Here is a 15,847-nt window from a genome sequence, read left to right on the forward strand (position 1 = left end):
ATCCTAAACTGGATCCCAGAGCAGTCCGGGGTTCGAGGGATCCGATGGTCACATAGCGGTACTCCGGCGGCATGGCTTTGGTGTGCGTGGGCGTTTTGGGGAAAACCAAATAGCAGGTCTTCCCCTCTGAGTGGAGGAGGCAACCGCGTCATACCGGGAGTAGCGTCTGATGCAGATGCCTTTCAGAATGAGGCAGCTGCGTCACCAGAAGTGATATTACGCTACTTCCGATCCGCGGCCATCTTGGGGGGGGGGGGGGAGTGGGAAATTTCAAACTTCCCAGCAATAAAAGGGATCCGCACAGGTAAGCAAACTGAGAATGTATTCGTAGTATACTACGAATACATTATCTACTAAAACTTGATTGGAGATTATCCGCGTATTGGATTATATTCACCTGTGCGGTATGGCACCTTCTCGCTCTGACGGTATGCAGGACGTGTCCCAGGGCCATGTGAGTCCCTCCCTGTAAAACTTAGGGTTCCACTCACGTACTCAAGAACAGGTATTTTACTTAATGCCCCCCCCCTTTTTTTTTTTTTTTTTTTGTAGGAAAAAAAAAACCTTTTCTGAGACAGACCTGAAAAAGATTTAAAAATGTTCTAACTGTTGGAATACAGTTATGCAGGATACGCATAAAAAGCAAGTGTCAGGATTGCATCACAGTTATTGAAGGAGGAACAACCTTCATTTATGTACGAACTAAGGGCTATTATTCGAGAGAAAGTGAAACAGTGGGTAGCCTCCCTCGTCCCACCTCAAGAAACTCCATCAGTATCCCAGGCAACAAAACCTTCAGATTGAAGTGGATTAAAAGTGGTGCACCCCTTCTCAGGGATCAGACTCAAAGCAGGAATGCTACTATTTATCATAAGGAAATTTGGAAGTAGGAGCCGATACCTTCATCAACATCCACACGAGAAGTAATTTTATTTCTCTTCAGAGATGTTAGATACCCTAATTCAAGCAAATAGTCCCATACCATCCAAGACAAGATGTTTGGTGGTCTCTTACTGAAAAGAATAACCTGAAGTTTTTCCTGTAAATGAAAACCTAATGAAAATGATTTTTGTGGAGTGGGTGGATTCAGAAAGGAGGTTTTATTTCACAGAAATTCAAGAATAGACTTCTTTGGACTCCGAAGACACAAAACCTTGGGTTGAAGTCCCAAAGGTAGACATCCTAGTGGCAAGAGTGGCTAAGAAGACCGCAATCCCGTTTAAAGATTCCTCGCAGTTAAAGGATCATATGGGACCCCAAGGCAGACGGACTGCTAAAATTCTTAATTTCTAATAAATCAAGATATGGTTCTCATCCCATAACTAGACTACTTTCTTCTGGTGGCAGATACCCCATCTATCTTAAAGAACCATCAAACCCAGGTCCTTGCCCTGTTACAAGATTTGGGTTGGATAATAAACTTTAAAAAAGTCAAATCTTCCTCTACTAAATCAGAAAATGCCCCACAGGAAGCCAGAAGGGCGAAACCCAGAATTCGGGCTGCAGAATTTGTTGTGCCGCAAGAGATTGTTATATGATTTTATTCTGCGTTTGTCTTGCAGGTATGGAATAAATACGTGGAGTTTGCATTTTTCCAAAGGTGGTGCACTATCTCTCTTTTTTTTTTTTTTTTTTCTCCCTTGTTGGAGATTTAGACCATCGATCGCAAGTATTTATACAGCACGCTGTTATATTACTTTGTGGAACTACAAGAACCAGCAATACAGAGATACACACAGGAGGAAATTGGGATTTTCTCTTTTGCATGCAGGCTGCTGGAAAGGAAAACCCTTGATGGACACTTTAGGTTTGCAACCGTCTGAGCGGTAAAAATTTATTGCTTTATTTGTGACTTATGGTGTTGAGGATTTCACCCTATTTTTACCTGCTCTGGTTGGTTTTCTCTCCTATGAGAATTTTTAGTGAGCGGAGAGCTGAGTTTCTCGTACTAAATTGCCGTAACTAGACTACTGGTGGCAGATACCCCGTCTATCTTAAAGAACCATCAAACCCAGGTCCTTGCCCTGTTACAAGATTTGGGTTGGATAATAAACTTCAAAAGAGTAAAATCTTCCTCCCCAAAATCAGAACATCTTCCTAGGAGTACTATTAGACACCTTCAATATTCCATCTTCCCAAGAGAAAAACAACTTCACCTACAGAGCGATGTGAGAAAATTTTTGGGGCAAAGGGAGCTGTTCAATAAGAGATGAGATGCGGATTTTAAGATTGACGTCCTGCATCCAGTCCATTCCGTGGAGCCAATTCCACATTCGACCTTTACAGAATCTTATCCTATCCCAGTGGGATCACAAACAAGATTCCTTAAATTCAAAAATATTGATTCCCGAGAAAGTTAAGCAAAGGAGTTCCATGGAAACCTTCTCCATACGTGGTAATTACCACAGATGTGAGCAAACAAAGTTGGGGGTCTATAGTTCAAGACCGACATTTCCAAGACACCTGCTCTCCTCAGATGAAGCGAATGTCTTCAAACTACAGGGAACTGAGAGCTGTTTGGGAAATTTTCACTTCACTTTCACTCCACTAAAATGGATGCATGTAAGAATCCTATCGAACAATACCACAGCAATATACTTTCTTTGCCATCAAGGGGGAACAAGACATGCTTATCTTCAAGCCCTTTCCGTTAAATTTTTTGGTTGGGCAAAAGAAAATGTTCTGTCAGTATCAGCCGTCCACTTAAAAGGCACAGAAAATATTTCAGTCGGCTTTTTGAGCCGGAAGAAGATGGTTCCAGGGGAGTGGACCCTGAATAAAGACGTTTTTTAGTCCTTAACCCAAAAAATGGGATTATCCTCAAGTGGATCTAATACCACAAAATGAAATTCCCAATTAGATGCATTTTTTCAAGGATAATCCAATGGGAGTAGATGTGTTGTCCCAACATTGGGACGTTAATTTGGCTAATCATTCCCACGAATTCCAGTGGTGCTAAGGAAAGTCCAGGAAGAGTTAACAAACGTGATCATAATTCTACCATATTGGCCAAAGACGTTGGTTTTCAATCCTAAAACATCTGGCTTTGGAAGACTCAATGATGCTTCCAGTAAAAGAGGACCTTTTCTCCCAAGGTCCCCTATTTTATCAGGAAGTGGAGACTCCATGGTCTTTCAACCATTTTATTAAGCCATGAAGAGGTCACTTCAAAGATCTATCGAAAGATCTGGAAAAAAATCTGTTCCTGGTACGGTGATCCAGGACCAGACACCCTTTCACCAAATATTGTAGAGATCCTGGATTTCTTGCAAGCAGGATTCAAAAAAGGGCTTAGCCCTAGTTCCCTAAAGGTGCAAATTTCAGCTCTATGTAATTTCTTAAACACTACCCTTGCTGAACACCGGTGGATCAAGAGATGTACGCAGGCAATTTTAAAATTAAATCCATCCCTAAAGAAATTGGTGTCTTCCTGGTACTTCAATATAGTTCTGATGGCTTCTTGTGCCCTCCCACCGCCATTCGTGCCCATCCATTCTATTGATAGAAGGTCTTTGCCTCTTTAAACATAAACAAAGCATACTTAGTCGCTATCACAACTCATCAAGAAGGATTGAAGAGATCCAATCTCTTTCAATCCTAGAATTTTTAGGTAAGGTTCTATAAGACAAAATCATCCTAAAGCTAGACCCTTCTTTTATTCCAAAAGTGGCTACTGCCTTTCATAGAAACCAGGAAATAATTTTGCCTGCCTATTTTTTATCCAGATCCAAAAGATCAGCAAGAACAGAGATATATCATTCCTTGGATGTTAGGCATATGGTACTCCTTTACCTGGAAAAAACATTCCCTTGGAGACAGGATAAAAACCTATTTATCTTATATGTGGGAATGAATAAAGGAAAGAAAGCTTCCAAAAGCGCTCTAGCAAGATCGATAAAAATTAACCTATAGGACGCCTACAGCTCCCAAGGACTTTCTGTTCCCCTGGGCGATATAAGCTCACTTAACAAGAGCAGTTTCTTCATCTTGGGCAGAAAGAAGAGAAGCCTCGATGGACCAGATCTGCAAAGCTGCCACGTGGTCGAACTACCATACCTTTTGCAGACATTATAGGTTAGATTTTTTTTCTAATACGGATCTAAGTTTTGGAGTCGACCTAATCTGTAGTCCCTCCCTAAGCATTATAATTTGGTACTGCTCCTGTGGTACTGACATGAGGGACATACTGGAAAGTAGGAATTAGTCCTACCGGTAATTGTTTTTCCAGCAGTCCATCATGACCGCACCCTTGCATTCCCTCCTTTTTTATTAAAATTCTGATTTGTGCGGTAAACATGTCCGTTATTATCCCTAAAAATATAATGGGGTTGCATCTATCCTGGTGTAGTCATTGAAAAACACTGTCAAGTGGGTGGAGGAAGGGGCCTTTAAACCTCTCTTCCTGTCTCTAGAGAGGTCAAGAGGGTAATCTCCTGTGGTGCTGTCATGATGGACTCCTGGAAAAACAATTACCGGTATATCTAATTACTACTTTCCTAGTCCTCTTCCATTGGAATCTTCTTCAGGGACGGCCGGTCAGGATCCAGACTGACAACTCCACGGCAGTTTCTTATCTGAATTACCAGGGTAGCACCAGATTGGGATGCAGATTTTCTCAGCTGAGACTAGATCCACGAGAGTGGTCTTCAACAAAAAGTATTCCATCAACTGTGCCTCACTCTTTAATTTTTAAGGGCAGGCAGAGTCTTATCTGACTAAGTCGAAATTCTTTTTTGTTATTCCTGAAGGGCCATGCAATGGTTTCACAGCATCCAAGACCACCATTGTGTGTTGGAACTGGTCTTTGATTTTGTGAACCTATCAGTCCAAGGGTAAAGTTCCTTCCCTTTGGGTCACTGGCCATTCTTCAAGGGCAGATGACCCTCCTGGGCAGTCGAGTATCAATTTTCAGTTGGTCTGGTATGCAAGGCTGCTACCTGGGCTGCTGTGCAAGCCTTCACTAAACTAAATTTTATCAAGTTCATTCTTTGGCTTCTACTAATGCCAGTCTGGGTCGCAGGGTGCTGCAGTCAGCGGTGTTAGGTGGGTTCTACTTTTACTTTGTTCTTTCCACCCTCTGAAACGGTTTTAGGATGCCACATGGTGCAGTTTCCCCCAATGATCTTAACGAGAAATCAAGATTTTTGTACTCGCAATTTCTCATTGAATTAATTTGGGGACAATTTATATTGTCCTCCTTTTTTTTCTTCTTTTTTTTTGATCCTTCTCCGAGGACTGCTCTGAACATTTTTCTCCAGGGACCGTGGACATGCTTGTGTTTTTTTTTTGTTTTTTTTCTCACTGCTTCTGTACAAAATGAATTTGCTGCCTCCTCGCGGGCCCATACTCTTCCCACAGGCAATGGCAAAGACTCTTTCCAATCTAGTGTCACCTCCTAGTGGCAGGGGCCTATACCCATGGTGCGGTGTCCCCCAATGAATTCAATGAGAAATAGATATTACGGTGAGTACATAAATCTTGGTTTTTCTTGCTCTACTGCCTCTTCGTTCTAGTAACTGCTGTGGCCCCCACCGATTGGACATTGGTGGCATATAGCCTAATGAAAATCCTGTCATTTTAAAAACAGGCATGTGTATAAACACATATGCATCACTTTCTACGACAAAATGAAGGTACACATGTAGAACAGGCTTGACTGTCATCCCTTTCATATTTAAACAAATATGCAGATTTAGGGGCATCAGTATTAAAGCCTAAAGTTTTGTACAAAAAACATTACTGATAAATGACCCCTATTGTTTTCTTGAAGTTCTCAAAAAAGTGATGCAAATGTGAAAAATATGATATCCGATTCAGAACTACAGCGATATCCTGGAATGCATTGTAGAAGGTTCTGTGAATCTTCTGTGAGGCTTAAAACACCCAGTTAACGGTGACATTTATGAATTTTTCTAGTCTAGATTTAGCAGTCAATATTTTTTTTGTTGTATTGATCGGAGTTCCTTATTAGCCAGATGCTTAGTTGTTCAGCACATAGAATCCTATTTATAATAGCTGTTTGTATTTATTTACAGGGATGAAAGATGCCACACCGTTTCTTTGACAGTTTTAAATTAAATACATGTCACAGGCTTAAATAGAGGAATGGAAACCGGAAAGTTATTTAGTCTTCAGAAAACAATATTTTGTCACAAGTCCGTTGTACAATCATAGGCAGGTAGTGCAGCATGTATTGGGAAATAAACATATAAAGAAAAATATATAATTCAATTCACTTCAGGTGTACCTGGGGTTTCAGGTGACTTTTTTTAGAATAGGCTGTAGTATGAGTGTACATGAGGAATAACGTGATTTATGGCCGTTATGTGATTTTGTATTCTGCATTTGTTAGCAGTTTTCCCCTCTGTAGGCTCGATCTCTAATTCTCCGATTTCCCCGAGCTAGTGGGTGGAGCTTAACTGACATGTCTTCTATATACTGCATATAGAGAAGAGGAGAATCCTGCTCGCCTATCTCTAGTGTGTGTGTATATATGTGTGTGTGTGTGTGTGTGTATGTATATATATATATATATATATATATATATATATGTATGTATATATATATATGTTTGCATGCTTGATAAAGGTCCTATAGCAGGACGGAAACGTTGCAGCTTGTGCTGGCTTAATAAACCACCATTTTTTTTCACTAACACTGAGTGCTGTGGGACTTTCTTCAATATTAATCCCGATCCAGGGGATATAGATGATCTGCTTGCACCGAAGACCATCTTGGAATTGCATTGTGAGTGCTGCTGCTTTTCCATTGTATATGTATGTATGTGTGTGTATGTATATGTGTGTATATATATATATATATATATATATATGTATGTGTGTATATATATATATATATATATATATGCAGCAATTTTTTGTGAAATCGTTCTGCAGGAAGATCGGTGCATGCGGGCATGATAGCTTTTCGCAGTTAGCACTAAAGTGTCCTTTTGCCATAGAGTAAACAGCTGCCATGAAGGGATGAACGTACTGTTCGGTAGCGGGATGAAATCCTAAGAGCCGTTATCAGAACTTGCGTTGGTGCAGTGAGTTTTGGATTCCTCCTGGTGCAAGACAATGCCCGGCCTCTTGTGGCCTGAGTGTGTAGGCAATTCATGGATGACGAAGGTATTCATTTTATTGAATGGCCTTGATGAAAGGCACGCAAATTGGATCCGCCCTTGATTGCAATTATTTACTTTGATTTTCGGGATGATTTGGAATCCAGCCCTCAATTGGTTGATGATTTTGGTTTTTGACCGTTGATACATCATTTATTCTCAATGAATTACACAATTTACCAGTAATGATTTTCAACTGAAATGTTTCGTTCATCGAGATCCAATGTGTGATTTATGTGTTCCCTTTGTTTTTTTTTTTTATATATAATATATATTTATATAAATGTGTCACCAGAAGTGGTCTTTATGGAAGCATTGCTGCCAAAAAGCCATACCTTTTGATGGGAAAACAAAGCCAAGAGACTCAACTATGTACAAAAACATAGGAACTGGGGTACTGAAAAATGGCAGCAGGTGCTCTGGACTGATAAGTCAAAATGTGAAATACTTGGCTGTAACCAAAGGTAGTTTGTTCGTCAAAGGACTGGAGAGCAGTGCAATAATGAGTGTGTGCAGGCAACAGCGAAGCATGGTGGAGGCTCCTTGCAAGTTTGGGGCTGCATTTCCGCAAAAGGAGTTGCAGATTTGGTCAGAACTAATAGTGTCCACAATGCTGAGAAATACAGGCAGATACTTATCCATCATGCAATAGCATCAGGGTGGAGTATGGCTCGAAATTTATTCTGCAGCAGGATAAGGAACCCAAATATACAGCCCATGTCATTAAGAACTATCTTCAGCGTAAAGAAGAACAAGGAGCCCTGGAAGTGATATGGCCCCCACAGAGCCTGATCTCAACATCATTGAGTCTGTCTGGGATTCCATAAAGAGGCATAAGGATTTGCAGAAGCCTACATTCACAGAAGATCTGTGGCTAGTTCTCCAAGATGTTTGGAACAACTTACCTGCCGCGTTCCTTCAAAAACTATGTGCAAGTGTACCTAGAAGAATTGATGCTGTTTTGAAGGCAAAGGGTGGTCACACCAAATATTGATTTTGATTTCTCTTCTGTTCATTCACTTTGCATTTTGTTAATTGATTAAAAAAAAACTTCACATTTCTATTTTTAAAAGCATTCTTAATTTGCAGCGTTTTTCCATAACTACCTAAAAGATTTGCAAAACGGGGTAATAGTGGGGAGGCTCCTGCCGCAGCCAGTTGTTCTACAGTAAGATGCAGGACTGTGAAGAGGAGAAAGTGGAAATAGCTGATCTCCTTTGACACATATAGAAACATTCTTTATATATTTCTCAGCATTAATTGCAATATGAGACAAAATAGGACCAAAGGAAAGGAGAAAAATGAAGGGAGGGATTGCTGGGATATTTTATGTTTTTGTTTTTTTTGCGTGTGAGTTTTGTATGTTTTAGTATTCCTTTTAAAGGATCCAGAGACCAGGTATGCAATCACAAGCCTTCAAGTGGTGAATGTACAAAAACTAATATCGTATTGGTAATTTTATTGATACGCTAGTTTTATGCCTAAAACTGAGGTATTTTAAAATAATCAGATTGTTCACTTCTTTATTTAAAAAAAAAAAAAAAAAAAAAAGATGGTCTATAGATGTCACTCTTTACTCCCCTTATGACGGCTTGTGTCTGCACTCTTCTAATGGTCACCATATCCTACTAAACTTTTGAACATGACCCTGTAAGAGAGAACTCTCTCCAAATCCTTCTCTTTGAGGTAGTGGCAAGATATGTCAGAGACCACAGAAAAAAATCTCGCTAAACATGTCATTGGTAGAAGGAAACTAACGTTTTTCTGCGATGGTACTTGGTGCCGGTTGGCGTGGATTTTTTTTTACCCTTTTCACCATTGTCCTAAGATATGTGGAAGTGTGGGGACTCTTTTACATATATGGTGAGGCTTTCATGAAGTACGCCACTTTTGGCAATGTATATGTTAAGCTCTATAACGTTAATTAATTTGAGATTGTCCCCTACCCAAGTTTTGTTAACTAAAACCGTTCCAGGCGTGCCCAAAAAAGAACACACATTTATCTTTATTACTTCTGACAGCCAAAATTGAAATAGCCTCCTCATGGAATAAAGTTACTGTCTCCTAAGACTTGAGGCCCTTTTACAGCGGCCAATTATCGGGCAAACGAGTGTTCACAGAACACTCGTTTTTGATAATTCCCTCTGTAAACAGGGCAAGGGTCAGCCGATGAACGAGCAAGGGCTGGTTTCATTGTTTTAAACGCCTAAACTATTATAGTTTCCGGCAACACATCCAACACATCTCTCTGTGTAAACAGGGAGATGTGCTGCCGACATGACCAAAACGTATGGGGACGAGCGATCAGAGTGACTAGCGCTCCTTCCCATACTAGTTCCTTATGAAAGGCGCAAATGAGCGACTATCAACAAGCTGTCTCGTTGATCTGCACTCGTTTACACGACCCACGTCGGGCTGTGTAAGAGGACCTTTAGTGAAATCCAGACTAAATTGGATTACTGTGAACTACAGTTCACATAGTATGGTAACTGATAAATGGGAATTGTTTTGTAAACTATGGCAGTCTTGGTCAAACCCCCCCCCCCCTCCTTTTTTTTTTTTTTTTTTTTTCCTTCTCTCCTTTTTAGTATTTTCCTGATTACTACATGTCTATAACTGATGGTATATACAGGCTTCTATCATACAGTGTTTAACATTTTTACTTGTTCTTTATTGAAAAAACTTAATAGACCTTATTATAAATAAAGGATCCTGATAAAACAGACATATATCCTGTAAAGAGAGCCATATAAATACAACATAACATAACCCTGTCAATTAATGTGAAGCACAGAGAAGAATAATCAAAAACTCCTAAAAAATAATCTGTGACAATCTTTTCAAAACTTATTAGTAGAAATGTCTTGAAACTATTGAATTTCAAAATTTTGTTAAGGTTATTTGTAAAAAAAATGTCTTGCTTTAACTATTTTTGTAAAGCTTTTAATGCCTGTATCCAGTTTAAATCGGCATTGGCCAGATACTGATAGTTTCACACACTATAAACAATTTTAGGGAATTCCAGTTAATTTAGGAATGGTTTTGAGATTGGACTAAAGGGTGTTTTACACTGGGCAATTATCGGGTAGATAAGCGTTCATAGAACGCACGTTGCTGATAATTGCCCTGTGTATACAGGGCAACGATCTGCAGATGAACGAGCAAACGCTTGATCATCTGATCGTATAGTTTTAGAAAAGTTAAATGTTATCGTTGTCGGCAGCACATCTCCCAGTGTAAACCGGAAGACACGCTGCCGACATGATGATAATGTATGGAGACGAGCGATCGGAGTAACGACCGCTCATCCTCATCCATAGCTCCGTGTGACAGGAGCAAACGAGCGCCGATCAACGTTGTCTCGTTGATCGGTGCACGCTTAATTGGCCGGTGTAATAGGGCCTTAAAACTTATTTAAACACTTTGCATAAAGTGGCTTGACTGCTTTCCCTCACATGATCACTGCGCTTCTGTCCCACAGTGCTAGCCTCCTCTCAAAATTTAGATGTTGGTACTAAAATTGCCAAAATTATCTTCTTTGCTTTAGCAGAGAATACATTCTGGAAGGTAATTTCTTGGCTGCAATGAACATGATTTTATGCCATAATCCTAGTGGTAGAACAAATTATGTTTCTGCATGGCCAAGCTTTGTTTTATTAGGATCAGTAACCTTATCAGCAGTTGACCCAGAACTCTAGTGCATGTCTGCAAATAGAAAGGGACCATATGTCACATCTCCATGTAGACTGCTTCCTGGGCAGCACAGTTTAATGAAGATTTAATAATGAGCATATGCAAGAACAGTAAAAGGAGCGTGTAATCTGGATAGGATCTTGTAAACCGTTAACTGGCAGTTTTACTTTTCCAGTTCTGTTTGTGTATAGGAAGTACTTCCATTTGGGAAATGGTTTTCCTTTCCTTTTTGGAATTTTTTAAAATTCATTGTAAATGAATGCCACATACAATAAAATATGTTCTATTAATACATTGGCGAAGTATGGCACCTCTACCACTCTCATAAATACCACTCTCTCCATCTTGCCCAATACCGGACAACCAATGAAGAAGATTGGTGTGGTTTCAGGGTGGGGGAGCAGATAATTTTTTTTCTAATTGTACACTGTGGATTGAAACCCCACCTCATCCAGTTAAATCTTTGTTACCTTTCTGGGTAAAAGAAATATATTTCCATTTGTTTTTTTTATATGTAATGTAAAGTAATAACATTTTCCAATATAGTTTCTGTATAAATTCCTCACGGTTTTCAATATCTCTGCTGGCTGTCATTCAAGAGGAACCTTAAGGGTATGTGCACACGAGAAGTGCCTTTTAAGTCTGAAATGACAGACTGTTTTCAGGAGAAAACGGCTGCCTCGTTTCAGTCGTAAAAGCTCCTCCTCGTATTATGCGAGGCGTCTTTGACGCTCGTAAATCTTGAGCTGCTCTTCATTGACTTCAATGAAGAACGGCTCAAATTACGTTGCAAAGAAGTGTCCTGCACTTCTTTGCCGAGGCAGTCATTTTACACGTCGTCGTTTGACAGCTGTCAAACGACGACGCGTAAATGACAGGTCGTCTGCACAGTACGTCGGCAAACCCATTCAAATTAATGGGCAGATGTTTGCCGACGTATTGTAACCCTATTTTCAGACGTGAAACGAGGCATAATATGCCTCGTTTACGTCTGAAAATAGGTCGTGTGAACCCAGCCTTATGGTTTAGGATCATTTCTGTCTTGGTCCTTGATGATCACACAGGTGCAGGACTGATTACAGTACAGTTAGGCCCCATGCACACGACAGCAAAAAACCTCCGTTTTTGCGGACCGCAATTGCGGTCTGCAAAAACGGAGCCATTCACTTTCATTTAACACTGACACCTTTCCGTAGCACTACGGAAGGGTGTCAGTGCCGTGGAAATGTTCCATAATTCCCGGAACATGTCCGTTCTTTCGCATTTTGCGGGCCGTGCTCCCATACTTTGTATGGGAGCACGGCCCGAAAATGCGGCTGTCAGTCAGCGGCCGGACGTGCCCGCAATCGCGGGCCGTGATTGCGGGCACGGTCGTGTGCATGGGGCCTTAGAGTTCTGTCTTGTAACGAGTCAGGCACCTGTGTGTCAATCAAATTACCTTTGACAGATTGTCATTTCTAAGCAAAGTTCCTAGTGCATGAAAGCAAGCCGAGATCTTGAAAACCGTAAGAAATTGATGCAGAAAGTATCTTGTAAAGTTGCATCATTTTTCAATATACCTGAAAATCGCACTTTAGTTTTTTTGAAACTGGATTACTTTTAAGAACGCATGCATGTGAGCATTCTACCGCCACCTACAACCTCTGATATGATGAGACCTAGAGTTTTTTTTGTTTTTTTACAGAATCGGACAACAAAAATTGGTACGTTCCATCAGATGCTGTATTATGGAGCTAAACTCTTCTAGAAGCATGCTTCTTTGGTAGAATTTCTGTAACAATGTGCTGGTCAGCACTATAGGGCGGTACATAGAGTGCCTATGGCTATAAAGCTGCAGGGACTCAATGTGCTGCTCTACAAACCCCTGCACATGGAATGTACATAGGACCTTAGTTTAATAAGCGGTTATTCAACAATAGGTAAAGATTATTTTATATAATCTTTACTTTTTTTTTCTTTTTCTTTTTTTGCTTCTACATATATTTATATTTTTAGTTTTTCAGCTGCATACTTCTAGTGCAATATCTGAATGTGTTTTTTGTTTGTTTTTTTTCTTCATAAATAGAAGAAACCCTAGCAAATGTGCAAAGGGTTATTTAGCTATATTATGAAACCACTCGGGTCATTGAGTAGCATATGTGCTAAATCTCTAAATAGAAGTTGTAAACAAAGAAGCATAACATGATGATGGATTTATGCCTTTTAATTTATATTGGCTAGTCTATCTTTCATATCAATGTTCTACCATTTTTGGACACCTAATAAAGAGTGAAAAATGACATTGTATATCTTGTGTGTAAAACAATTCATCCGTGTCTGGATGCATTTGAACATTAATATGCTTTCCTTGACCCTTTATAGATTAGGGCTTGACCCAAAGCTGTTGGCCAAAATCCTGAACATGAGCTCTGGACGTTGCTGGTCAAGCGATACCTATAATCCTGTTCCTGGGGTGATGGAAGGCGTTCCCTCGGCCAATAATTACCAGGGTGGATTTGGAACAACTCTTATGGCAAAGGTAGATTATTATGCAAATTTATATAATACATGTGTATACAAGCTTATTAAATAGGCTATACTAGGTTTATTATGTTTAGAGAATAATAAAGTGCTTAATCAATTGAGTTATTTTAGGTGACCTTTCTATAGAGCGAGTCCTCCCCCGAGAGAATAGGTTATTCTTATGAATTGTACAATCCATCAAATTTGAATGTGAATTAAACCACTTTTCCAGTTCTGCTAGAATTCATAACGCTCTAGTTTCTTGTATATGCATAGTAGTAATGAGTTGGTCATATAATCTGTCCATGTGTTTCTTTTCGCTTTCTAATGAATAAATTAACAATAAATAGAGGTTTTTTTTCCATCTTGGACATTTATGACAACCACAGGATATGCCATAATGTCGAATAGGTGCATGTCCCACCTCTGGGATCCGCACCGATCTCTAGAACTGGGCCCCCTGCTGCTCTCCGGCCACTGACTGACGTGGTAGTCCATGAACCATGGACCATTATTCGGCAGTATATTTCCAGTTAATTTTTTTCAGTTCATTGAGGTCGTTAAGTCATCTGCGCTCTCCAACCTTGGTTAACTTAGAGCTACCATGCCACCAATTCTCTTTGTTTAGCAGAATGAGAGGAGACTTCCTGAGCACCACTGAAATAACTAAGTATTATATGTATTAAGCTTATCACGTGGGGCGTAATTCTAGTGGATTTTGGGTGCTGCATTCTATACGGAATATCCGCAATGATGCAGTGAATGGGGTATTACAAAACCCCATGTACGTTCTGTGGAATAAATATACGCGCATTTTAGCACTTGCTGTGGATTTTCAAATTCGTGCTGCGCAAGTCCTCAAAATAACTTGCTTTGTGATCTTCAAGAGTTTCATTGCCGTTTCTTTAATCAAAATGTCTCCACGTAAATATTTATTAGGGGTACAGTCCTCTTGCAATACGTAATTTTGCAACTCCCTCTACGTGCTGACAGCTGACTGGTTGCCTGTGCTGTGATCTCACATCCACTGGTGAACATAATTATGATTACTTATAAAGCATTAGGTGGCATTTAATTGAATGTCCACCAGAGAATTTTATCCGCTAATGCTGAAATCTAGGTACATGCTATTAACAGTGAATTTTGCAAGGATAATAATAATTGATGTAAGTTACTGTATAGGTTGTACATGATCTAACATTGTCTATTTTTATGACAGGATCTGGGCTTAGCTCAAGACTCTGCCACAAACACTAAAAGTCCAACTCCACTGGGATCCCTTTCACATCAGGTGTACAGACTAATGTGTGCCAAGGGCTATGCCCAGAAGGACTTCTCCTCCGTCTTCCAATTTTTACGTGAAGAAGAAAATTTGTGAGCATAGCTATTGAAGATACGTTTTTGTGAGGAAAATAACTGGTAAAGTTTAAAGGTACACAGCAAAACCATAAGCATTTAAATGAGGATGTTGCAGAAGAGATGTCTTGAGAGCACAGCAATCCCATTGTTGAATACGATTTCAATGGTTAAAGCGCATAGGCAATTTTTTAAAATTGCTGTGCAGTAAGGTTCCAAAATCTGCCCTAATGTTTACTCCGCACTTAGCGTACTGACCCGTCACAGTGGAATTCTTCATCTTTTTATACAGCTGTCAACGTGTCATGTTGTATTTAGGAAAAGAAGTGTGTGTTTTTGATCTAATATACGTCTGTTACTATGTGTTTTATCAAGTGTTGTACTAAGGATTTTTTTTTCTGGACTTTTCTGAAAAAAATATGGTCTTTAATAAAAATCTAAAAATCGGTTTATGTTGTCTTTCATCTCAAACTGCTGTGTTCAGTTCTGGAGCAAAGTAAGAGGTTGGAGAAAAATTATTATTTCCATGTATATTCTTAATAAACATTACCTCTTAAACCTGCTTCCCAATGAATGTGCGTTTTGTTAGAACATGTTTTATGAAGGATCTGGTGTATTTAGTGCTCTTACAAACTAAACAATAACTTTTAATATCTCTTCACTTGTAAATGAGAACATTTAAAGGTATTTTATAACCTATATTTTTCTGCTAAAAATATATACCAACGCATTTTTTTAATTTTTTTCTGATCTGGTTTTTTATTTCCTAATTGTATTTTTTTTTGTCGTTTCTATACATGATTATGGTGGCGGCCATTTTTCCTGAGTTTCTGCTCTGTGAACAGAAGTATAGATATTTGCTTTATCAGAAGCCACGTGGAAATCGGAAAAGTCAGTCTGAAAACGACTTTTTGACTTCTATAGGAGAGTGGTGTGGGTAGTCTCTGTGACCTGTGCAGAGGTCACTGTATAAGGAGGGGGTAGAAGGTGAGCTGTCCCCATCACCTAATGTCAATGGTGTGATCCTATGTTATATACATCTAGTCACCTTTCGTTATGCGCCTGTGGTGATGATGAAGAGATGACTGCTCATAAGTACAAAAGGCAATTGATCACAGCACTGGACAAAAATATGGGTGTAGGTCTCAATAGGACTTGGTCCAAAGTCCCTTG

At 39.6% G+C, this 15,847-nt stretch overlaps 1 protein-coding gene across 1 annotated transcript in view; it reads left to right on the forward strand.

Moving 5' to 3' along the window:
* Positions 1-15,122, forward strand: part of HIBADH (3-hydroxyisobutyrate dehydrogenase) — a 110,138-nt gene extending 95,016 nt beyond the window's left edge. The window contains exons 7-8 of the mRNA XM_075828628.1: positions 13,178-13,334; positions 14,538-15,122. Coding sequence (XP_075684743.1) covers positions 13,178-13,334; positions 14,538-14,696 — 316 coding nt within the window. The 3' untranslated portion in view covers positions 14,697-15,122. The remainder of the gene's footprint in view (positions 1-13,177; positions 13,335-14,537) is intronic.
* Positions 15,123-15,847: the final 725 nt, after the last annotated feature.

The sequence above is a fragment of the Rhinoderma darwinii genome, chromosome 5 (genome assembly GCF_050947455.1).
Source record: "Rhinoderma darwinii isolate aRhiDar2 chromosome 5, aRhiDar2.hap1, whole genome shotgun sequence".
Classification (NCBI taxonomy): Eukaryota; Metazoa; Chordata; class Amphibia; order Anura; family Rhinodermatidae; genus Rhinoderma; species Rhinoderma darwinii.